At 42.9% G+C, this 26,483-nt stretch overlaps 1 protein-coding gene across 2 annotated transcripts in view; it reads right to left on the reverse strand.

Moving 5' to 3' along the window:
- Nucleotides 1–26,483, reverse strand: part of TTYH3 (tweety family member 3) — an 80,144-nt gene that overhangs the window by 9,960 nt on the left and 43,701 nt on the right. For both annotated transcript variants that reach the window (XM_062588110.1, XM_062588111.1), the window contains exons 3-13: nucleotides 20,457–20,568; nucleotides 19,340–19,560; nucleotides 18,436–18,531; nucleotides 15,777–15,849; nucleotides 15,341–15,416; nucleotides 7,235–7,290; nucleotides 5,890–5,982; nucleotides 5,678–5,770; nucleotides 4,817–4,953; nucleotides 2,592–2,768; nucleotides 1,593–1,668 (exon numbers count right to left, since the gene is read on the reverse strand). In XM_062588110.1, the coding sequence (XP_062444094.1) occupies nucleotides 1,593–1,668; nucleotides 2,592–2,768; nucleotides 4,817–4,953; nucleotides 5,678–5,770; nucleotides 5,890–5,982; nucleotides 7,235–7,290; nucleotides 15,341–15,416; nucleotides 15,777–15,849; nucleotides 18,436–18,531; nucleotides 19,340–19,560; nucleotides 20,457–20,568 (1,210 nt within the window). The remainder of the gene's footprint in view (nucleotides 1–1,592; nucleotides 1,669–2,591; nucleotides 2,769–4,816; nucleotides 4,954–5,677; nucleotides 5,771–5,889; nucleotides 5,983–7,234; nucleotides 7,291–15,340; nucleotides 15,417–15,776; nucleotides 15,850–18,435; nucleotides 18,532–19,339; nucleotides 19,561–20,456; nucleotides 20,569–26,483) is intronic.

Raw genomic sequence — 26,483 nt, forward strand, 5'->3', positions numbered from 1 at the left:
CTCAACTGCCCATCTATGATCAGTATTTCTCTCTAGAAAACTCACTTATCCTATAGCCTGATCCTTGCTTTGACTAGGGAGAAGCTCCCGTTGTCTACATGGGAGCAGTGATGTAATCTCCTCCCCAGCTTCTACACTTCCTCACAGCCCATACTGACAATTTCTAAGTCAAGTTCCTCTGAAAAACCTGTCATCTTTATCTCCTCTCAGAAACCAGTAAGGCATCAGGACTCAGATCCTCCCTCAGGGTCACTAATGCAGACAGTTACTAATAAAGTAGGGAACCTGTTGGTAACTAAAGCCCCTGTGGAAGAGAGTGTGCTGTTTCTGAAGCAGAAGAGCTGTAGGAATAGGGGAGGCAGGACCTTGACGTAGACACTGAACGAGCATATGCCTCAGCAGTGCCACAAGGACAGTGCCCTTCCTAAAACAGGAAACGTCAGCAGGAAAGCAAGCGTTTGCCACACTGCACTGTGCGCAACACGTCAGCTCTTCTCGCGAAGACTGTCTCAGGGCTGAAAGCACATAGTACTACCAGAGCTTGCATTCAGAACACCAGGGATCAGGAAAAACTCTCTATTTCTAAGAAGGTTGCAAGAGGTCTGGCCAAACATAAAGACAAGGATCGACTCTCTGGTCCATCACTTCGCTCTAAGGCAAGATGAACTGGTCATACTGAAGTGAAAAAATGAATGTGATGTTTCCCCTTCACCACAGTTCCTGCTCCTTCATCCTCCAATCTCCTCTTCCTTCCCCTCATAATGAAACAGAACAGAACATCACAGAGTATATTTTCTCTATCTATACCCAAAGACTGGCTGCTTTGAAACATGCTACTATTCATCGTCTGCAACCACACCACCAAGTCAGTCAGCACTGCGATGATGGCACGTTCTCCAAGATCTGGTGTAAGTAAGGTTTACAGGATCCCATGAAGGAGGGCAAGACTCATCTACTCCTTACACACACATCAAGGCAAGCCTGTATTTTATCCAGCATATAGAAAGGGCTACCAGGCCACTTCAAATGCCAAAACCTTCCATGAAAGATTTTTTTTTCCTCCATAGGAAATTAAATACAAAAATAGATTCTAAAGAAAGTAAAAGAGCTGTTAAAAAAAAGATTAAAAAATAAATCTCAAAAAAAAAAATACAAGTTTCATCTTATTATCTCTGTAGGGCAGATTAAGGAGAGAGGTTCAGCAATAACTCTGAATTTACTGTTTTAAGAAGTTTCTTTTAAACTTGAGGAATGAGTGTCACAGATAGCAAGTTACCGCATGCAAGTGAATCATCTTGCTGAAGTCACCCACCAAGATACTCATGCGATTCAGTGGAGGCAGGACTGGGCCCACAGGATTATCAATGTCAATAAATTTAGTTTTTGTCATCTTTATAACAATGCCCAAAGTAGCATACTGGGGTTCTTTTCTCCATGGCAGGTGAAATATAGCTTGTCTATTAAAGTTGCTGCCATTTATGGGCCAGATCCTGTTTGGCTGCACAATCAGCTCCCTTCAGAGTATACCAGAGTGGTAAATGCGTATTCCCCAAAGTTGCTGAAGCAGAGAGGAGCAGTGAAGAGAGACTTACTGAGGGAGGTGGGGACTCACGGCCAATGAGCGGGGTATTCTCGCAGCGGGGGTTCTGGAAATTTGCATTCTGGCTCCTAGGAAAGGAAGACACACATGGTAACCGGGGTATGTGCGACACTTCTCTGGGAAAGGTCTCTGACAGCGATATGGGACGGAGCACACACCCCCTCAGATCTATTATATCAGTTCAGTCTCCCTCCAGGCCAGGTGCGTTCCCTTTTCAGTCAAGGGCACAAAGCTAGCATTTTTTTTTCCCTCAGATTAAGCACACTCTTATACTCTCACTCTGAAAGACCCATGTTGGATCATGTCAAGTGATTTTAAAAAAGGTTTGTGTGAAATCTGACTCCTGGCTGAGGCAGAACTGCCAAGCTGCAGAAAAGGTGATAAAATAAGGACAAAGCCTAAGAGGAAGAAAAAACCCGATGTGCCAGCCCAAACAAGATGGGCCTTGAATGTAATCAAAGTGTGATCAGCGTGAAGCACTTCTGGAGAAAGCTCTGAAGGTCTCAGCTGAACTATGTTGCTCCATATTCCAACAAATGTCAGAGCTGACCTCAGATACCATGAAAGGACACAGCCTGCAGATTTGGTCATGGCTCTCAGTCTCTCAGGAGGCTTAAAATCCTCTGGCACACCTGCTCTAGCTGAAGAATCAAATCTTCTGGGAATCAGCATCATTGTGTAATTAGTAGCCTGTACAAAACTTTACCTCCTTTTCTCTGTAGACAGATTTCTAAACCCTGCAGTACAAAGCAGTTCACATTTTTGAGTAACCTGCCTAACACAATCCTTCCTAACGCACTGCTTTGAAGCAATTCCATTGTCCCAGGAGCAACAGGAAAATGTGCCTTTTGACATTTCAGACAGAATCTCTTATCACTTCTGCTGCTTGGTCAGAAGTGCCACCCTTGCAGTAAGTTTTCTTAGCTGCAATAAAATCAGAGTGAAGCAACCCAGGCAAGTTGCAATATGGCCTTCTTCTTGGGATACTCACATGTACTCTGTGACAGGAGCATTGCTGACTGTGTGTGCTGCTGCTGGAATGCTGGTCTCACTGCCATAACTACTCCCACAGCTATAGAGGCTGGGCATGTGCACTCTGTAAAGATTATCATGTGTTTGTCTATTCCCTTGAGCAGCTGATTCTTCTTCCCCATCATCATCCGAGCTTCTGCAAGAAGGAAAAAAAGTTCCTCCTAGAACCCTACAATTACCACACAAGTGGGGTTTACAGGAAACCATGGTAATCCTAGGAACCTCCCAACCATCTTCCACACCTCCACACTTACACCCATTCAGGATGCCTCAGTGTGGCAGTGTTAAACACAGCCTACATCACAGTCAGTGACTCAGACCTCCCACAGGCACCATCTGGATTTTCAGACTGCAAGATCCCTTACAGTCTCCCTACACGCTTCTCAGAGCTTGGCAGACAGCACAGTTCTGCAACTACCTAGTCACATAATCAAAGGATGGGGACATGTCCTAAAATAAACAGCATTTTTTTTTAAACATGTAAAGGAGGCAGTGGGGAGATAGCGCCATGCATCCTACAGAAAGCATCCTTCAAAGCTGCAATCTGTGCCCTTCCATTTCTTGCAATGATGTCCAAAGGGCTTTTAAGACCACAGTATTCCACTGCTGTAGACCTCTCCAACCTGCCACGATTGTTACACAGGGCCTACTTCAGCTTATAACAAAATTACTGAAGTCAGTGTGTAGTCTTAATTTCAACTTTTGTGTCCGGAGGTTTTCTTCTCTCAAAAATGTCAGGATTTAAATCAATTTAATGCAGAACAGTGCTGTTTGCCTGCTGGTTCCTTCGATTCTTCCCACAGTATTCTCTTGTCCCTACTGTGTCATGTATGCTATTATTTTATCTTCCTTAATTATGGAGCACCAATATTTGAAACACATATTAGTGATGCTGGACAAAGCTAGTAAAATGTTCTACAGGGAACATTTTGTTGCTTGTAGTCGGCAGTGAATATTGAGGCAGACAGCAGGGACACAGCTGTAACATCTCGACCATCACCGGCAGTTTCTGTACCACAAGGTGGCACTGAAGATTTATTCAGGGAATGACAGCTGGCAGTGTCTCTTACAGGCAAGAAAGTATTACATCCTTCACCTCCCTGAGGGAAGCAAGGGAAGAGATGGTGCTCCAGAGAGTGCAAGAGGGAATTCCTCAGTTCACAGCAGCAGCCTGAGCCTGCTGGGATTGGCAGAGAGAGCAGGAGTCCACGTGGTAGGGAGCACAAGAGGGAAGTCACTGCATAAACCTTTCTTCTCAAACAGGCAGACTACTATCCTCTTCTTGATAATGCAGGTGCCTGTGGAAGAGGTAAGGAAACCAGCCATTTTCTTAAGTGCTATTTTGACGCGTTTCCAAAGGCCTCCTCCGTGGGCAAAGCAGACCTAGCGGTCCCAGGCTTCCTGCTATTGTTCAGGATGTTCCATTTTACTTTCCACCTTGAGCCTGGGCTTAGACCACAAAAATCATATTTAGGATCACAGAAGAGCATTTGCTGCAAAGTCTACAGTTGTTCTACAGGAATAGAAAGCTCAATGAAGCTATGTTGTAGCAGCATGTGGTGCAGCAGCCGGCCAACAATGCCCTAGGAAGATTACCTCAAGGCTTACTGATCAGCCTGGTTACCATCACTAACACTAGTTCCAAACAACTCTGTAGTTATGTGATCACCACAAATCAGCATGTTTCTCGTCTGCCCATGCTATTGCAAACCAGACCATTCCCAGTTCATGTTAGCTATGCAAGCCAGTTGCCCCAGTGTCAGCAAAGCCAAAAATAGTAAGATTGCACTACTTCTCGTTCCAAACCTCTTCCCCATACTAGAACAAATGCCTCATGAAACGATGCAAGAGAATAGATATTTCAGAGACAGCACATATTTCAGCCATTACCTCCCCCTACAGCTACCATTATTCATCTCTAACTTGACTCATAATCCTACAGTGAACTGAATACTCTGCACAGATAATTCCAGTACAATAAGGTACAGATGTAAAAATCAACCACAGCCAAAGTAAAAGCCAGCATTTCTTTTTATGTTGGACCTGTGCTTAAAGACTCTCATCCCGCATGCTCCTGGGAGCATACGGGAAAAGAGCTCCAGATGCTCACAGGCACAAATCCAATAGCCAGTCTTCATTAGTGAAGAGCTCTACAACACAACAGGAGCTAACCCCTCTCTATACCTCTTTTGCTGCCAAGTGTGTGGGACACTGCACACAATGGAACTGAACATGAGGGCTGTGACAAAGGAGAAGAGAACCAGGTAGATGAGGCCTTCCACTCCATCATAGCAAAAGCCTGTCAGAGCCTGGACGTAATCCTGGAGAGAGAAATAAGCAGAGGTTCCTGATCACTAGACAGTTAACATTGATTTCTAATTAAAGAGTCCTTCCCCCAGGATTATCTCTGAAGAAACTTAAGACTTCATAGTCCCTTTTCCAGAGTCTGTTCCTATTTTATGTCAGGGACCTCAAGAGTTTTTTCATAAGCTGACCCAACTTGTATTTCCCCTCAAAAACCCCAGCTCAGATACAGAGATGGGAATATTTCCAACTCTATATAATAAGAAGGGAGGAGGGAAAGCCAAGATAGGCTTATCTACCAAATTAAATATATCACATTTTTCATTAAACCTCTCAGCTCCTTCACTGTGTCCCATTGCCCAAGAACACAAGCACAGACTATTCATATCTCTGTCTTCAAAGATATAGCTAGGACAACAGTCAGGTCATGCTATACTGCAGCTTTACATGGGAAAGACAACAAGCCCAGGGCTATGGAAACAAATTAAAGATCCCGGAAACCTTAATGCTGCAGCTTGCAGATGTATAAAGGCATGTTATCCAGTTTCCTGCACTGCTGTTTTAACACTAAAACACAAATTTAACTTGATCCAAATTCCCATCCTCCTTTCTGCTGGAGAAAGTCAGAAAAGCTGTTGTGAACTGCTTTGAATTTTTGAATCTTCAAAATAATCGGTATGCTAGAGGCTCTACATCCCCTTCATTTATTTTTAGCTGGAGCCAAATTACCAGGTAACTCACCAAATGCAGACTCCGACAGTCTACTAGAGCTGTCAGCTGCTGCAAGTTGATCTCTGTTGAATTTAAAACTTCCTGGATCCGAGTAAGATACTCCTGTAAGCAACAAGTTAGAGATTATTGCAAAGAAAGGGCTTTGCAGGAGCTGATTTGGGGGTTTTTACAACTTAAGCAAAGCCAGAAAGCACAGGGAAAGCAAGACTGAGGTGAGTTACCTTGGAGGTGGGGTGCTCTCTGCTCGCTGACCGCATGAGTTCCATAACATCATCTTGCATTTCCACCAGAGCTTTGTGACTTCCTGACAGCTTCTACTCAATACAAAACACAATGTCTCAGTGCTAAGCAGCAACAGAGGCCATGTGCACCAACAGAATTCCTAGGAAATAAGACTTAAATCTTGCTCCCAAATATTGAAGCATTATCTGTATGAATGGTACAATCAAAGATTCTCAACTCTGGAGACAAAGTTACAAGAGCCAGATGTTCAGTTCCAGTACAGCTGGTTTAACTTTAACCAGCCAGGAAAAGTACAGACAGAAAAGGGTGGGGGGAGGCAAAAAAGAGCTGGGGCTAGTTCAAGGGTTCCAAGACAGAGTAGGAGGAGAAAGAAGAGATGCAAAGTATTCATGCTCCCACCACAGAGCACAGTTGGATTTTTCTACCAAAGCAAGTGTATCAAAAGTAGTTAAAGTTGTTTATATGTGGGTGCAGTCCTGACATCCCACTAAAGCATCCATGGGAATTTCACATGCAATAGCATGACAGACTGCGTATTGAACAACCAGAAATGCAACTGATGACAATGGTGCATCATACCACAGATTTGAGAGTTTTCCCTCCACCCTTTAAAAGAGAACATGACACAATTCAAAAAAAAAATCCTAAATGTAAATTGTGAAGCAGCTGGTGTCTACTGAATGGTGGGTGGTGTAGGCTCATTCTGTCTCTGATACTCATGGCAAAATGTTTGGGATGGGCCCGGGTGCTGTTCCTCAGCCCCCACACAGAAGAATAACATGACTCACGTTTATGCATCAGGATACAAAACCTTAAACATCCAAGGGATTTAAGAGGCGTATGTGAGACTCGCTCTCTCCCCCCCAAGAGGTAGTTGCATTTTGGGAGTGGATGGGAGTGTTGCCACTGTTTAACACAAAAGAACCTCCAAGAGATTCAAAGCAGGCAGTAGGTAGTCTCCTACCCTGGCTTTAATTGTGGGTATGTTGGCTTCATGTCTCTGCTCTTAGAAGAGTGCCATGTAAACAGGAGATACCATGAAAAAAGCCATTATTCTCACCACATCACACACAGGCCCCTCCTGGGAAGGCCTCACCCAAAGCTATGCAGGTAGTGAAAGATGGAGAAATCACTGCTCACTAAATCACAGTGCCACTTTTTGCACAGCTTGAAAGTAGCTACCAAACCTTTACCAACACATGGAGTGCACCTTGAAGTTAATTCCTTGTAGCTTGCTGTGAAATGGCATTAAGTGTTTAACCTATCCCCTTTGAGAAGCTGGATGCAGGAGAGAGTGAGGGGAGCTAGGACACTTAGACTCACCTGCTGGAAAGGGTTGGGGTATCCAGCACTGCAGGTAATGTAATAGCGGAGAGTATCTACCAAAACAAAACAAAAGAAAGTCATGCCAGGTATGTTGTTCCAGCTTTGCACCTTGTTATGGTTGCCACAAGGGAGGTGTTAAGTTCTGAAAGCAATAACCAAAATGAGAACGCAATATAAATGGAATCATTTCCCTCTCTCCACGTAGGATTACAGAGCATGGTTCAGAGTAGAAAAGAGATGTAAGCTACCTTTGAGGATAAAAGTTTTTTTCTATCTTTTTCTTTTTTAAAAAAATAGTGAAATTAATGGTACTGTTCCCACTTACAGAGTTAGGTGAGTCATAAAAAAAAAAAAAAAAAGCTGTCTTTAGAAGCCAACAGTATTTACAGCATAACAACGAGACAAGATCTTATGCTGCAAGAAGTCCAACCGGAGATTTAATCTCTGCAACTTCTGAGCATTAGAATACCATTCCACGGTCTCCGTAAGCAACCAGAGGTACCACTGCTGCCTGGGGTAGCCAGCAAAGAGAGAACTTAACTCTGAGCCTGTGCGGTTCCCCACCTAGCTCAGTACACAGCTAAAAAGTACTAGCACAGGAGAGGCAGTAGCATGAACCTTTTACAGTGATGTATATACAGGCTGTTATCAAAAACATCTGTGGAGGCACATCATTGGGCCAAAGGAGGTGCAAATGCACTCCCATATCCTCCCTCTACACAATGCTGAATGTACTGCTCTCTAAATAGACAAGATTACAGGTGGAAAAAAAAAAAAAAAAGAAAAAAGAAAACCCAAACCAAAAAAAACTTTGCAGCCAGAGTTTATTCTGTCATGCTCCAAAGAGAGACTGGTTTTAGGCAGTGTTCTGTAGAAAAACATAAGCACTCACTCTCGATTCAAGAAAGTCATAGCTTTCAGTAAGATAATTTCCTAAAAATGGTATCGCTTTGAAAGCAAACAACAACATGCGATCTGCTGGGGGAAAGAAATGAAAAGTAAAACAGATTATTGTCCTTCTGAAGAATATTAGGGATGAATGAGTAATCTGTTTTTTGTCTGATGTCACTTGCATGTAATTAAATTTTAACCAGAAGGCTTGAATTAGACTAATTATAAGAATTAGTAATTTATTTTGCATCTTTGACTTAGGCAAAAAAGGTTATTTCCTGCACTGATCAGGGATGAAAGCTCTTGCATCAGGGTACTAGAAACACGTTACCCTGTTCAAGGGACCTCAGATCATTTGCTTATAATATCCCAAGAGCCTTAATACTCAGCAGTTGTATCAGTAATCACAGTACACTGAAGACTTGGTTGGAAAAGTTGCATCCCCAGCTGCTTCCAGATAAGCATGACAGTGAAACTGCTCTGCTCACTGCATCACCTGTTCCTAGGCTTGAAAACACACTTCCACTTCTCCTTATTCGAGGGGTATGAAATCAGCTGGGAGCTCTCCTGAGCCCTCTGTAATCCTATGCCTGCTGAATGGAGGAAGTCAGCACATGCAAATTCAAAATACCAAGACTCTCTCCTGTTGTCCTCGATAAGACTGTAGAAGGATAGAGTTCTGTGAGAGGTTTAGTTTTCCCAATACCTTCAGATTCATTCTCAAACATTTACAATTCCTTTTCATATTATTTCTGCTGAGCTGACACAGCTCTAGAAAGGGTGAAGTTTGCTCAGTAGAGACAACAAAGGCCCCAAAACATACATCTGCTATGCATTCCTCCCCCCAGCTTTTTCCATTCTTTTTAATCTCCTCTCTATGACTTTCAGGAATGCATGATCTGGGTTACAAAGGTATTCTAAACAGTCCCAACTCAGAAATCAGCCAAACGCACAGCCACAAGCCAGCGGGATTGTTAAGAAAGCAGACCTGACTGTATTCCGAGCCTGCCGCACTTCCCATAAATATTGCATGCACCTTTCGGCAAGCCTACACGCTGGAGACCAAGTGGTACAACACAGACTGTCAGCTCCTGTACACTGCCAATGCAACCTGACAGCTGTTATTTATAATTCATTAGCCTACTTTGGGGCAGCTTCTGCCAGCTGCTCCATCTTCCCCCCGCCCCCCAGCCCCGAGCCGCCAAATCTTTCTCCACGATGACTTCCGTCTCTCACTCAGCCAAGCCTCTAAACAGCAATTAGCAAAATCCAGGCAAACAGGAGAGCAGCAAAAACTGCTTTGTGGGCCTCACTTTGAGGAGACCACACAAACTACTGTGCACAGTTATGGAGCCAAGGAAAGGATTGCTCCTCCCAGGCCCATAAATCATGCAAAATGGCTATGGAAAAATGGGTTAAAGAGCCCCTGTACTGACAGAAGATCACAGTAACAGCACTCCACAGCATCACATTCTGTGACCTAAAGGGGCTCTGGTGTTGTCATTTATTTATTTTAAACCAATGAGCCACTAAAAATCTCTCATAGGCTCCCATGGTAGTACTAAGTTTACATCACCTTTACAGTGCGTTAAGTTGCATGATACACTGCTAACATACGGCTTCAGAAACTTCTTTTCAGGGCCTTCTAGGTCATCCTCGAGTGGGTAGGCTACAGATGAGAGTTCCCAATATCATCATGTTTTGCAAGTTGTGGGCCCAGTATCAAACACTACCTGGTTACAAGTGAAGTAAAAAGCAGTGTAGTGAATGTTTCCCTCGCTTGACTCTCTGGGAAGGTAACATCAACATGAGCCGTTGCATTGCAGCTGACAAGTGATGCACTCCATATACAAAATGTGCTTTCTAAAATGGCAACGCCAGCAGGATTAGCTTTACCCTGCACTGAACAGTGCACAGATAGCTGTGGCAATTTAAAATTAATACTGCAAGAGGCAGTGAAGCTGTCTTAAAGTTAACCTGTGCCAGTAAGATAGTGAAGCCTGACCCCCAGCCTTCACACCATGATGCAGGGAAAGAGAAGAGAGCAGCAAGCACTATAACCCTTGCTGGTTTCAAACCTGGTAAAGGGCTGTCCTGTGACAGCACTTTGAAAATTTCACATTTCTGTCCAGAAAACAGCTCTACTAGCCCTCATTTGCACACTACTAACAGCTCTAGCCACTCTCTAGAATTACTTTTCTGATGCATTTTCCTCTTAAGGAAAATTCCTGAAGGCTGGATCTAGTCTCCGAAACTGGCCTGTAGGAGATGCAGTCTGCAGGAGAGGGGTTGGGTAGGGTCACAGAGGCAGCTGCCTCTGCCTGCTGGGACCAGCAGCAGGTCCTCCTGACCCACTCTCCCAGCGCACAGGCAGTGGGCGAGCAGAAGGCAAGGAGGGGAACCACCCAAAATGCTTTATTTTTGCAAAGTCTGTTTTTCCTAGAAAGGAAAGTAGAACAGCCTACCCGAGTCAACTTCAGCTGCTAGAATCCACCTACTGCTTCTGCAACCATGGAGACTTACTATTCATTTCATAAAGCTCAGCAGAACGCAAAAAAAGGCATTACATGTGCCAAAAGGCAGCAAGGAGGCCTGTAGGGTAAAGAGCAAGCACAGAAACAGTTTAAAAAAGAGATCCTAGTTGTTTTTTTTTTAAAAAAAGAAAAAAAAAAAAAAAAAAAAAAAAAAAAAAAAGGAAAGAAAGGAAAAAAAAATCCCCACACCTTGAACAGCTTTTCCCAGCCATTCTTCATCTCTATCTGAGGGCTAAGTGGCTTCCATTTCACATTTTACACCCAGAAGAGACCATCTTTCTGGGTTCAGTTACTGCAGAAAGTTGAAGTGTATCACCTGTCATGTCAAAGGAGGGAGACTCTGGGCCAGTTTATTTTTCTTGCCCAGGTAACGCTGACATATTCTCCACTAGGAGTCTTGTTTTCCTGAAGCGACAGCCTGACAGAAAGGGCAGTATCTGCATGCTGTTTGTATTTCTCTCATATACATCACTCTTGTACTGGTGAAATCAGGCCGGTCATCATGAGTTTTCGGCACAGACCAACTAACCAGCCCGAGTGCTACCTGCCAAAGCTTTCCACTAACCAGCAGTTCAACAAAACCACATGGGGAAACGCAGCTTCTGAATGCCAACATCAGCTCTGCAGCACTCTCGAGAGCACTTTGGAGAAACTCTTTCCGGTGGTGCCCGTTCAGTCCATGTAGTAACAGCACAGACAGCACCCTCCCTGGAGAGGGTTTCATCCTGACCTTACTTCTGGAGAGGAAAGCAAGGGCATCAGTCCTCAAGTTTGTTCTCCTCTGGGCTGCTAAGATGAGAAAGAATCATCGAGAGGCCAATTAGGAGGCCAGGCACGACAAGAACGCTTGCCGCTTTATCTGAGGAGCTAAGCCGCAGCATTCAGCCTGACAAACTTGGCTGGATTGGAGGTAAAGGGCTCCGCTGCCCATCCCCTGAGGTTTGGGGTTCCTTCAGGTGAACCTCGTGTCTGTTCACAACGCAGACTTCCAGCAGGAGAATCTGGAGAAAGCTCTTCCTGATGTTTAGACAGATTGCGCCTTTTTGTTTAATTTTATTCAGTAGGTCATTTGATAATAACATAATAACAATGAAAAAGAATGAGACTTGAAGATGGCCTCCTGCTTTGAAAATAAACATCTTGGCTGCACCGAGCCTTTTTACTAGCAGCAGGAGCTGATTATACAGTCAGTGTTCAACTCCATTGGCTTTATCTCAATTAATGAACACTGGGCGAGTTAGACACATATATCAGCCTCTTCTGGAAAATGATTTAAGTCACTCCTTCTCCCAGAAATCTGCATTAAGGCTTTCTGCACCCTCTTCCCCATCCCCCCCTTTCTTTTTTATTAAATGCAGCACATTTTTATCTACAAAAAGAAGGACATCTCTCCAGCTAAAAACATGGCAACAACAATGGTGCACTTAATCGGATTATTCTCAGCTCCATTAGTTCTATTTAGATCTGTAAACAGCAATTAATACACAAAAAAGGAATATTAATACATTTGTTGCCCAGTATCCAAGGAAAATATGCTGTTATTTTTCTGGGAAACCTACTGTAAACAGCTAAATAAACAAAACAAACAAACAAACAAAAAGCACAGTGCAGATAGGCAAACTTGGATCACTTAGTCCTAGTCTGAATGCCAGAGTGTAGGGCTGGGAATATTATAATACAATGTATTTTAAAACAATAACAAAGTATTGATTGACGGTAAAAGCTGAACCAGCACTGCAGCCTCTGGCTACTTTACATTTAAGAACAAGGACGTAAGAACTGTTACAAAAAGTAAGAAAGAAGCCAGCATCCAGCTCTGTATCTCATAGCCTACCATTGGTCGAAAGCAGACACCTAGGAAAGACTAAAAACAGGGGAGTGCTCTCCCCACCGTATTTTCAGCTCAAGAGATTCCCAAGGTTAATGTGCTGTCTATCTATATAATTCCCAATTCTTCTTCCATTGACTTTGAGCCTCCCCTACAGCTTGCACAAAATCTTTCAGAATCCACCATAGTCTTGGACAAGGAGTTTCAGAGCTCAGCAACCTGCTGGAAAGAGCATCATCATCTCCTCTGGGGTGAGCTAGCTTTATTTGATGCTTTTATTTGATTTTATTTGACTTTGTTTTCTAAGACAGTAACTACCCATTCCTATTCACCTTTCTCATTGCCACTCATGATTTTATAGATTGGATCCTCTCTTAGTCATCTCTTTCCCAAAATGGTCCATGGTCTGACACACTCCGGTGAAACCAGCCGGAGCAATTTTAAAGTGCTCGTCTCATTTATCTACACTGCCATTTATGTTCAAGGGCAATACCCAAAGAGTGAGCATCAAAACAAAAACATGAAGAGTCTGTGCACCAGAAACCAGAACTTGAAACATGACAGCTTCCTTCAGGAGGACAGTAATGGCTCTTGCTCTCAACTGTCTGCCTTGCCTCTCACAAGACTGTTGCTGTTGCTGTATAGATGATCACAAAAGCAGCTGCTGCAATTTACAGCCAGGCACATTAAGGGATACCAACACTTACTTCAGGCTTTCAAGGATGCTTTTAAGTAGCCATTATTGGGATTCAAGTGTCATTGAACAATTCCACACTTAAGTCCTCATGCCATGATTTTCCTTCCCGACAATGGAGACCAAGAGCCATTTCCGTAGCTTCCTGAGCATAAGCTATGACACAGCAATGAAAATCCACAGGGGAACACAGAACATTTGACCACTTCCCATGCAGCCGCCTAGTACGACAGCAGGTTCAGGAATTGGTTTAATTTCCTTCTAAAAAATGGGAAGGTGCCCACAAAAACTAAACGTCCAACTAACAGCGTAGAGCTGATACACCAGCAGCCCACAGAGGAGGACACCCTTCCAGCTCGAGCTTGTGACAACACCTGCACCTCCTCTTCAACATTTCACTTTGACCCATTCACTGTCATTTCCAGAGCCTCAATAACTGTTATAGCTGGCAGCATTGGCAGAACAGTCTTAACTCACTAAGAGCAGTTGACCATCCCTGCTGGGGGAAGCAGGAGGAAGGAGAGGAATGTCAGGCCAACAGTCACACTAGCCTCCTACCAAGCAATACTAACTGTGGAAAACACTGCAGGAGCTAAGCAGTCAAGGCAAATGGAACAGGGAAGTTATATAAAGGGGTGAGCTTTTCCATTTCTCAGGGTCAACCTAGTTGCTACTGAACATGCTACAAAGCTGACTCTGGCTATCAGGTTACTACAGCACACAGCTGGTGGCAGCCTCAAGCAGGTATTTCCCCTTGGCCTCCCTGGCCTGTGCACCACCTCCATCAATGAGACTAGCTGGTACCTAAAGCTACATCTTAGTCATCTTCACAACCATGAGAAGATTCTCATCTTGTACAGTGTTAAATACTAATAGTCCTCCCTTACTGCATTTCTTTGCTACAAAGATCTCTCTGTATTGAGCTGCCTGGTTCTCCCCTCTCCTCCCCAAGAAATCAATAAATAAGGCATTCCAAGACTAAGCTGCAGGGAGTAATATCAACCATATATAATTTCTTATACTACATTCCTGCCTCTAGACATAAACATTTCTTATTGATTCCAATCCCTGCATCATCAGCCACAGCTACATACCTAATTCTCTATCAGTTATACAGTAAGAGGCAACATTTGGCTACATGCAGGCAATGCACTGTATCTTCTGAATGTAAGGCAAAGAGTCTCAGATTGCAACAAATAAGAACCAGAGAAACATAAATGGCTTCTTTCACAAACCAGTGCCATTGCTTATTTGTGTTTTTTCATACATGGAACTAGAGAGAGAGTATCAGTCAGGCAGAGACAGAATAGGGAGAAAAAAAATCTACTTTGTCAGCAAAGCAGAAAACAAACAAACAAAAAAAAAAAAAAAGGAAAAAACCCTGAGACAGTTTTGAATACCGGTTTTGCCTCATTAGGACCAAATTGGAAGCACCCCTCATCTCACCAATCAGTTCAGTCTAAATTAGGAGTGACAAACCTCAGACTCGTCAGTGCTTCTGTTGGATGCTACTATGATGAAAGCACATTGCTTTAAATGGAAAAGGGTAAATAAAAGCGTCAAAATATCGCATTTATAACAGAAAAGGAAAGCCATACTTCTCTCTGCTGCTGTTTCAGTTCATTCACCCTTTAAATTAGTTTTTAAAATACTCCTATTTATAGCCACCATAGGGGGAAAAATTACATAAATATAGTAACAAATATCAGAATAAATATATTAGGTTCCATGAATATAAACCCAAGAGAATGTTTTTAAAAAGACAACTCATACTGCACACTGCTATTGCCAGAATTCTGTCATGCAGAGAGCAGTAACAAGATCAAGGATGCTACATTTAAAGAAAAATAATCCAGGGATTTTTGTTGTTCCATCTTATCAGTTATTTCCACCTAAGGGCAAGGCAGAAGACAGACTCAAAAAGCTCTTTGACAAAACATTCACGTATGTACTTCTGACTGTGGCAGAAATTATTCTTTGGAAAGAGCTTTCTTGGGAAGATGACTTTCCAGATCTCCACACACATCTGCTTTTCTCAATGTGCACAAGTTTCTGGGTTCCAAACATAGTCTTGAATTCTCAGCCACTGCCACACTCCTACCTGCCAGCTGGAGCCACAGCACCCCATCCTAAGCCAGTCCCAAGACAGCACTTACCAGTACTAAGCACTCCATTATCTTCAACCACTTTAGAGACATAGGCATCAGGGTTAATACAGAAGTCACTGGAGCCCTAGGTAGATGCAAGAGAAAAGGGAAAAGGAATATCAAAGAATACCATTATCAAAGAGCAGTTGAGCCAGGTTAACATCAGGGAACCCTCTACTCTAGGGGTGTTTCAGAGGCTAAAACCTCTCATCATCATCCCATTAGCACTGTTTTACACAGCCACAGCAATGCTGGAATACTAGTTAGCAAACCATGCTACAGAGGAAGAGCTCTGAACACTTCCTAGATGCAACTTGTCAAGACAGCTACTTAGAATAAAACACCATAAAACAGGCACACTGTAATATGCACCAGTAGATACTTATCCCTGTGCCTGATAAACTTGCAGCAAAGGGCAAGTTGGATTTGGATCAGAGCCACTTACCACAGCAACAGCTAACTCCAGACCCAAGGATCCCCAGCTGACAATCAGGGCAAACACCCCAAGCAAGCACACCCTGTAGAAAACAGACAGATGGCAGATGTACAGGCTTTAATTCAAGCATCCACATGCTTTGACAAAATGTATTGTTTATAATGCAAAGTAATGACCAAACCCCCAAAATTATCAACCACTGTAAATTCAGATAAACCATCCCACTTTATGTGCTGTGAACAGCAGCAACTGGAAATGCTTATGCCCAGTTGTTGGTTCCCATATCATCTCGCACTGCAATGGTAGTGGGAGGAAGAAGAGTGTGGAAGGAAAGTCTTCAGTATGCTCCTAGCAGATCATCAGAAAGAAGCCAAAGGTGCAAAGACACAGAGGTGGCTCTAGGGAAGGCAGATGGCAGAGGGCTTACTAAAGTTTTATCACTTCCACTATTCTTATTCTGGCTTTTAAGTCCAACGTCATTCAAAGAAAAATGTCCCATATCCAAACAAAGCCATACTGATCCAAACCTCGGCAAATACCTATGTTTTCAGAATAAATGAGGTTATCAGGATGTAAGCGTTGTATGGCTACAGAAGGTGGGAAGAAATAGTCTGTATTAGGACACCTGAGTTCATTTCAGAGCTGCAGATATGTGAACAGCACCTAAGCACCCCACACAGCCGGGAGGAAACACAGGCAAGCAGTTCAGAGCAACGATTTAAATATCTACTACAGCCACGTGAGTGCATCTCTAAAAGGCAGATTTTTTTCCCTGCACGCACTTAAAATTTCATTCTGACATCTGGACCTCATTACTGGCAGAAATAGTGGGAAATGTCTGCTATTAAGCCAAGACAGTCACACAAGGAATAGATGAAAGGAGCAGAGGTCTCAGTGACATTTAGATCGCGTGCACCAGTGGGAAAGGCCTTTGCACTTCCCCAGTCAGCCTATTAGGTCTTCATCTTTGGCATCAACATGAGTGCTGGAGATATTTAGGCAAAAATGCTCCTCAAATCCTTCAGGTATGGGAACACAAACTAATGAGCAGTATCGTTGTATGCATCCCTACTTTCAGAGTAGAGGGTTGCTCTATCACAGATGCCTTTCACTTCAGACTTTGAAATATAAGTAGGTTTCTTTCCCCTCCCAACCCCCCAAGAAAACAAAATAAAAATCTATTTATAAATGAGATATTCTTAATTCAAACCTACTGCAAGCATCTCAGTGAGGGACACGTCTGCACATGTCTTCCACTAAATTCATGTCTTACGGCAGACTAGAGCTTTACATAAATAAATAAATAGATGCTATCGGTTTACATTAAAAAAATAAGATCTATTCCTCAGTTTATCAACTTATTTTAACTCTGAGGAGTCTCCATTCTGTTAATGGATCTGTGGTTCATCTTGTAGAATTCATGAAAGTTCATAAAACTGAGCTCTGTGTAGCACTCTGGGATAAGATGGCTAAAGAATTTACTAAGCTTTTTCCGAACGCATGCAAAAATTATCAGTCATGGACCAGCAAGGTTCTGTGGCTTTGTGACATAAGGACATCACGGCTTGGTGCCTTCAGCTGAGTATGGTAATCAGCTCAACACGACACAGTTGTTGTTTTATTTTAAATGAAGATGACTGGGTCAGTAACCAACTGCTTGGCTACAAGATCTAAAACTGGCACTTCACCATCCTGCTTGGCTGCGATACACTTGGTTCTTTATTCTATGTGCTTCCTTTGGGGAATGCCTTAATTTGAACCTCTGACTAAGAGCAAATGAGATTCTAATTTAAACTCTGGGCTTACCATCTGTGCATACACTTGGACTTTTGTCTTTATAACCTGCCAGGTATGAAGTCATCTGGCAAATAACAAGTCTGAATATACACTCCAATTATTAATGGCATCACCATATACCAGGATAAACTTGGCCATGTCAGTTGTCAGAATGTTATGTTTGTGATACAGGTGGTCTTTGCCAAATATGCCAAGCTAAACCAAGCTACAAAATAGGGAGAGGAATAATTTTTCTTGTAATGGGGTCTGAGCATGGCAGCATTTTCAGTACTTCTTAAGAAATAGATGTGAATTAATACTGCAGCACCATGGCAACAAGACTCCTCCTCGTAACTGTACGAACCATTGCTTATTCTCCGTTTAACATCTCAGGTGTGACAGCCAAAGGTAAACAAGAACAGATCGTGACATAAAATGCATGCTACCAGGTTGTATAACCACATGCAATGCTTATCATCTATTAACACCTCTCTTCACAACTGTACAGAATTAAAGGGAGATTTTTAAAGTCTGTTAATTTAAGAGAAATATTCACAGTAATTGTCTCCCAACTGCTTCCCAGGCAAGCTAAGGCTACTCATGCTACCCAGAAGAAGGCAGACTCTGCCCAGATGAGTTCCTTATCATCTTGATGCTAAAGCAAAAGACACCAATATCATTGAGTGTTACAGCTCAAGAACCTTTCTGTGAACATATATCAGATGTAGCTCTAATCCTACCAAAGAGCTATGCTCTACAAAGTCTCTCTGAATTAAGAACCAAGTTTAAGCTGCTCTGAAGTTCATGAAATCATCTGACAGCAGTCCAGAGCACTAAACTACCAGGCATTCTGCTGGCCTTTATTGTGCACTATACCTGGACCAGGACTTACCCCATAAGAATGGCCCTGGAGTTTCTTATAAGCCCAAAGAGCACCAGCAAACATATCAGGACGTGGAACAGGAGCAGGCCTAGGTATCCCAGCCACCTGCAGCAAATAAAAAAAACATGGTCTGAAAAGAAAAATTGGTATATAAAAGGCTCAGATCTAGTAGCTAGAATGACTCATAGTAAAAACAGCCTTTCTTTTCTTCAAGTAAAAGCCATCACTAATGATTAATCTACAGAGAGCTCTGAATATTTGCAGGTCTGGAGTCCAGACAGGTAAGAAAATTCACACAACACGACCAGCATATGCAGTTGTTCAGCGAAGAGATTACTGATCTTATTCTAATGTAAAGATATATGCAGATTGGACACCATCAGGGAAAAAAGTTTAACTTCTTGAACTTTCTAGATGTCTGTTAGAAACATCCATCCACAAATGTAAAATAACTGAAGCATCTGTATTGGTGGAATACTCTCAATGCAATCTTCTACTGAACAAGTTTAATAAAAAGGAATGTTGGGGAGGAGTGTTAACACAAGGAAGCAAGTTCAGTATCCTGCTCTATGTAGTTAACAAATACGCTGTACAAACTGCAATGCACTAGACAACATTAGGACACTAGAGCAGCTCTCTCCACGGGGGGGGATCTTCTCCGAGTAGACAAACCATAAACTTTTTACTAAGTTTCCGTTCAGCTGGTGATGAACACAGTAAAAAAAAGGTTGTTGCCGCGTTTATTTAAACTGTATGCAGTTTTGCTCTACAAAATGAATCAGCGGGGTGGGCCAAGTGCACCCACAGTAATGAAATAAGCCTTTGGCTCAGCCACCCAGAACGCTTACATGGTTGTTGCAAAACACTAGCCACAATGGATACCAAGTCTGCTATGCTGCAATATGCTACACACCTGTACCAGTCATAGAGGTCGATCTGAATTGCCAGCTCCTCCAGAGAGAGCTCTTCATTCTTCCAAAAAGGGATCTCAGTTGTTTGCCTGACTAGATTATCCAAGAGACCCTGCAGTTTCTGGATAACATGCAGGTAGTCTGTCTGCTTTGTGAACATCTCCTCCAGGATCAACAAGTTTGGTTCCGCTGTTTGGTTCAGGGCCAATGCAGTATCCAGTACCTGAAGTACAGCAGTCAAAAAAAAAATTTGGGGTTAAAGGAAGTCAAGAAAGTAAAAAAAGGATTCATCCTGTCCTAGTCGGCTCAGACTGCTACACATTTAGAAGCAACTTCTAAGCATCCATAAACTTCATTGTTGGCAATTAGTCCAATCATGGTACATCAGCTGAGCCTTAAGCACATGCAGATAATTTTGCAGTATGTTATACTGGCTCTTTGGACAAGTAAGAATTCTTATGGCATAGTAACTATCTCATTTTAATCGCCTGCCTGTATTTTCACTATAAGCTACTTTCAAAGCCATTTTCTGTATCAAGATAGGCAACACAACAGAACAGCATAGACCTAGAACACAGCCACTAGGGCTGGGAATGCAATCTTTATTTCCCCTTCCTCTTAAGATTCATTCACTTTGCTCCTAAAACAGATTATAAAAATGGCTACAACTAAGTCTAGTGGAGGGCCATTTACTAAAGGCAATGTTGTACCAAAAGATTAGTACATAGAGCTATCAGGGATGTAGAATGATACCATGAAAGTCTTTAACAACAGCACAGCAACAGCCAATTATGTTAAAATGCTATTTTACTAAGAGACTTCTCTGCTTTGGCCTCCCTCCACTTCCGGATATGGAGCAGTACAAATCAGAAGCTGTTTTTAAACTAAGCACAATCGCAAAGAGAAGACTTCATCTAACAAGCTGTGTTTGCTTTGATATTTTTAGAAGAGTTGAAGAAAACAACACTCCACTAATGGAAATTTTAGCACATCTCTAAGATCAGAGTCTAACAAAAAGGGGCAGAAAACAAGTACAGCCTGAACCAAGAGAAGAGATGCTAAGGAAATCTGCTCACTTGCACACTCCCCATTTGCTAACATGTCTCCCCTCATGCTTACCCGGTCTTGGACACCTGCCACAGTGCGGTTTGCATGGCGCAGCGAGTACGTCAACCGGTGAATGCCATCACTGGTCTCTCCATTTCCATAGAAGCCAACAGCAATTCCAGCACTGCAGACAGAACAGCAAGAAAAGGTAAGGTTAAAGCTAAAAAGCTATCCATACATGCTCTGCTTACCTCTATAGCACCCTTCATAGTCTCTTCAGCACCTTCCACAGAAAAGTGAGCTGCATATCTCCATAAAGGGGATCTGGGGTAGTTATGCTCCCCAGCAACCATTAAAAAAGATTCATCTGTAAACATTCTCTCAGGTTTTCCACATAGGCACCAACTCTCTGCATAGCATCCATATGATGAGCAAGACACACCACCCCTTCTCAATGTGTGTGTCTCATTCATAGTCTAGTAATGAAAATCTGTTAAAGAACTGTTAAGAAAGTTGAGACCTAGTCATGGGGCAATCAGAAATCCAGCCACCAAATTGTTTGCTAATTGCTCCTGCAACAGGAATGAGAGTTACCCTTGCTGTGCCAGGGGTCTCACAACTCCTCTCCATAGGACATGGACTAGATTGACTGATTACATTTTTAAAAAATAGGACACACAGAACGCACACCAAGTACTTCTCCATTGTGGTGGTTCTTCTAGATCCATTTTCCATGCCATCTTTCCTCCACTCTGAAACATGTAAAACATCATCTGTCTTCCCATTAGAAGTGTTTGTGTTGCACTAACTTAGAGTACTGGTCAACCAGGCTTAAACATTTACTGGGCCTTCTTACAAAAGGTTTATTTATTTTTAAAGCAAGTGAATTTCAAGCTCAGAGACACAATTCCAACTCCAGCAACTTAGCAAATTACCACCTATCAGTTGATTTGCCCTAACTGTCCACACATATCAATCTGTCTCAATTATTAAGTAAACCATATTAGCTTAAGCCTCACTTAAATGAGGAAGATCCTGCAAATAATAACCTGGAGATTATCTCATGGAAGTCAACAACACTTCTTCTATTAAGGCATTGCCACAGGAAGGCACAGTTCCTCTTCCCAAGACCATTTTTGTTAGTAACAGAGGAGGAAAGAACTTGTTAAAGGGTCACACCACTAAACTCAGGACTAGCAAACATCACCAAGACACAATTTTTTTGGTTTCAGAGTACCCGGAGTCTTTTCTAGGAAGGTCTAAGACTCCAAGGTTGCGCGTGTGTGACAGCAGAAAGGGAGGTTTGTTTGTTTGTTTGTTTGTTTGTTTTTTGGAATAGACCTAAAGTTATTCTGGATAAACCATCTTCGCAACCTTCTGCTCAGGTTACAGCACTGCCCTTACTGAGGTGGTTTGAAGGAGGTACAAGGGGAAAAAAAAAAAAAAAAAGGGGGGGAAGGACACAAGCCAAACAACAGCTTTCAGAATAAGTCCACGGAGCACCTTTGTTTAACAGAAAGAGTCACTGAAGGACATTCAGCACTCCTTCCCCCTCGATCCCAGTCTCTCTCCTGGCAAATGAAGCCAAGCAGACCGGCCAGAGGGGGCTTTGTCTAGATAACAGGTTCTGGCAACCACCAGAATACACCACTATACCGTCCAAACGACTAGTTCAGCTGTAGATCCTCTCCCGCGAAACAAGGGTGTCCATCCCCCCTTCCCTGGTCTCCTCCACTTCAATGGGATTGAGCAGAACAACATAGTTAACCTGGCTGCATTTCTACTTTCTCCTCAGGCATGCAAAAAATAAAAGTAAAGATCACACACCGGAAGCAGAGCAGCTACAAAAATCTGTGTCAGTCTCATGCTTTTTTTCAATAATCAAATATCCTTAAGTTATAGAGGGCTTGACCCATGAAAATCTCAGCTGAAAAGTCTTCCAGGGGAAGCAGCCATCCTACATCATAGGCAGAAAGCAGTAGCAGGTATGCACCTCTTAAAACATTTAGTCTTATTACAAGAATTCAGTCTTTCTTCATGAACAGCATTCCTCAGAAGCATTTCCATAATGCAAATGGAACTGGTCATTAAAGAGAGAAAAGCCCTCTGCATTCCTCCCTGGTTGCAGCTATTATTGCAGCCAGATACTGCATGCCTAGGATGCAGATTTAGCTAGAAGAAAACACAACAACAGATCAGAGATCCAGAGCTATGCTCAAGATACAGCAATTCAGCAGCCCATCATGGTAATTACAAACCTCTGCCTTCAACTTCCCCTTGTCTTATCAGAGCAAACAAATTCAGACAGATCATTCCGTTGTCCAGAGCAGCAGAGTCTAACAGCTGTGTCTGGTGTGTTGACACCAAATAAATTCCAGGACATTCTTTACACTGAAGATGCAGATTTGACTCCTTCATTTTGAGACTCATTTTTTTGTTCAGCTTTTTACAGCTACTAGAACCCTATTTCTTTCAGCAAAGTCTTGGCAAGCACCCAAAATCTGCTAGCTGGCTCTCAGTATTCCCAGCACAGTAGCAGTGGCGTGGTGGAAAAGGTTCAGAAACAGCACTCAGAGTGAAGTGGCAGTAGTCGTTTTGTCCTCAAAAAATGAGATGCAGCAAGGTACATAACCCCATTTACTAAAGGGCACCATTTACAAAGTGCTACCAGCTACAGGCAACTGACTTGAAACTCTTCTGCCTTATTGAGGGCAGAGCTGTTGCAGCAGCCGTCCTCACAGGCTTCCCGTCCAGCAGCGTATTAATGACCGCTTCAACTGCCCTTAGCCACCTAGGCACAGTCAGTACTCCTGAAACAAAATACTACAGCAACAGGATTTAAGATAAAAGCTCTTCAATTCAGAGAGCCAGCTCACAATATCATGTGTTTCCTGGGAACTACACATAATATTAATTATTCCCATTACGGGCCAGCAAAACTTAATTCCGCATTTGTGTCCTGTGCAGATAAGAACCACTTACACAGCCCTTCCTCCTCCCAGGAGCAAGCTTTACAGTTTCATGAGTTTCCCTTTCTACCACACTAGAGGGAAGGAAACTGTCCCCGAAGCGCAGCAGCACGCATGCTGGTTGCAGCTGCCTGGAGCTGTGCTGCAGCAGAGGGGGCAAAGCAGCTGGGGAGCTGGCCGTGGGGGGAGAGGAGAGGACTTGCTGTTTAGCTTTCTGCTTGCATTTGGCTTCACCTAAATCTAACAGTTGTTTCAAATCCCTGCCTACACACGCTATGATGGTATAAGTTGCTATTGTTTAAAGCAGATTTAAGGATTTGCACTTGTTTTTAACTACCTTTGATTAAAGCGAAACAGAGGGGCTCCTTTTATTTAAGCTCACTCTTTTAAACTAAAAATAGATTAACTCATCTTAACCCTGCAGTGTAAGACCTTGAGGTCAGAACAAATCACATGGTTTCTTGCACAAACCCCAGAAGGCTCTGTAGGCTAAGATGCAGCAGGTCATATGATCAAGAAGGAGGGAATAAAAAAAATAAATAAAAAGGAACCATCACACTGTGGGGAAGCCTGCACTTCCACCATGCAGTGTGGATACTAGACCAGCATTCCTGAAGGGCACAGCTTTTCCACCCTAGTATCCTCTGGAAGATACTCTAATACATTTTCCACACTTCCACAAGAAATTCATCTCTATTTCTGCTATTCTTGTTTTTCCCTAAAGCATACATGCACCTCTCTCCTCCTTATTGCACACTCTCCTGTCCTCAGTTCTCCTTCCCAAACCTGCTTTTGCTAGTCTCCTGTCCTTTCCGCTAATCCTATTTCTCCCCTATCTTTCTTCTCACTAGTAGTTTAAATGAGAATCTTAAAAATCAATCTGCCCAGCTGGTATGGCACATTTTTGCACTCTTACTGCTCATGGGCCCAACACTGCATTTAAAAAACAGCTTGGCCACTCAGTCACCCTGGAGCGTGTATACATGCATGTACATCTATAAAGACAAGAAAACTCTGCACTCCTGAGATTAACACTATCGTTATTGGTGCACACACACAAACACACACCAGGGAGAGACAGTGCGCTTGCACAAGCCCTTCAAAGAGGTGCGTGGCCTGAGACAGAACAGCAGCGTACCAGGACTTCTGCATACTCATAGCGATACAACAGCATGATTTCGAGTACTGCATGTTGCATATATATGCTTCACTACAATTTTTCAGCAAGGTTCAAGACATCAAGTCAGGAGGAAAAAAAAAAAAAACTTACATTTCCCCTCTCTTTTTTTCTGAAAAGTTCACTGCTGGATTTCACTGAGGCCACTGCCTTCACATTGCTTGTACGCAAGGGTCATGCGGCTTAGGACAGCTCACGGTAAAGAGCCAGAATGAGGTAAATCAAGACTAATTCCAAATTTCCTTGCACTACTACCTGTGAAAACTGTTTTCTGGATTACAAGAGGTAGACATCAACAGCAGAGGCATCAATCCCGCCCAGAGAGCATATTCATGCCTTCTGACAGAGATCTTCCAGTTATAACACATACACAGTGAAAGCCCCTGTGGGTATCCAATCACCAGACTGAAAAGATGAACACTACCCATTCACATCACATCCTCAGAAATGAATAATCTAACTACACCAAGTCATCTTTAATTACAGGAACTTCATAAGGAGAGGCCTTTTTAGACTTTGTGTTCTCAGGAGGAATGTTAATTTGTCTGTCTAATTACCACCTTGCACTTTAGCACCAAAGGAAAGTGCTATTACTAGCACTTGAAAAAAGGGGTACAAATGGATGGTGAAAGCCTACTTTCCCAGCTATTTCCTCAAAGAAACTTCCTTATCCACCTTCAGAGCTGAGCTACCTTCTGCAGATTTTAGTGGCAACTACAGAGATTTGAAGATGAAATTACTTGTAAGACTCAGATCAAACTGTAAGGACCAGAGACAAACTAGGCAATCAAGGAGTAACCTGCACAGGTCATTACTGCAGCTTTGTGGATAAAGATATTGGAGAGACTCATTAGAGATGCTGTTTTGTTAGAGAACTTCCGTTAACCAGTTATGTCTTCCTGCTTGCTCAGTATTTTCCCTTGTGCTCATCAGGAAATACTGAGTCATTAGGAAACAGTGACCCACAGCGACAAAGTGAGGACTCAGCAGGATTCACAATGCAAACAGCCCTCCAGGATTAAGTACTACCTAGATAAGCATGTATTGAGCATGGCTGGACTTACCCAGAGTTAACTAGCTCTCAGCTAGGAAGACGGTAGTTAGCATCCACTTCTACTTTACGACACTTGGACAGCCCAGTCCAGCTGTTGTTTCGAACCTCTCACCACTTCATCATCCCAGCAACCTTGCTTCTCCAGCTTGCAAACTGTGCAAACTGTCTTGCAGGTCAGCCTGCTGCTACAGACTGACATTTAGAATAACCTTTATTCCCTGTCACTCCGAAACAGAGCAACATCTGCCAGTCTGGCACCTCTGTTACGTGTAATGCATAGTTAGGATAGGATACAGCCAGCTGACTAATACTTTAGCTGTTGATATCTAATTGGGACTTCCTACTAGTGCAGGTTAGAGTTCATGCTTGTAGGAAGCCATATCTGCATTCCCAGCCAGAGCCTGAACACAGAGTGAAAAACAGTACTGGTTTGAATGCCCCGTAGCGTCCAGCTGCGGTGGGACAGGCAGAAAACATGGGCTTTGCAGGAGAACAAGCAGCACTTGAACAGCACTTTAGTTACCACAACCCGCTATTGCTCAAAAGCGCCAACTTCTGAATGGAAGTTTAAAAGCTAAGAGAAAAAAGGACAAGACAAATATTCATGCAATATCCCTGCAGGTTCAGGTAGAACCTTAAAATTATGGATACCCCTCCATTTCATGGCAACAGAAACAAACAGGGTACAACCACAGACGAAAACAGAAACGGTTCAGACTTTGAGGAGTCTAAGCAGTTTTCCAGCTTGCAGACCAGACCAGGAGTTGCATCAAGTTTACCAGAATCTAAACGCTGACCTTCGATTTAAGTTGTCTCTGTATGCGTGGGAAATGTGCAGAATTCTTTCTTCTCACTCTTCATACAATTAAAAACAAACAAAACCTCCACACTGCAGCAGC

The sequence above is a fragment of the Rhea pennata genome, chromosome 15, assembly GCF_028389875.1.
Source record: "Rhea pennata isolate bPtePen1 chromosome 15, bPtePen1.pri, whole genome shotgun sequence".
Lineage (NCBI taxonomy): Eukaryota > Metazoa > Chordata > Aves > Rheiformes > Rheidae > Rhea > Rhea pennata.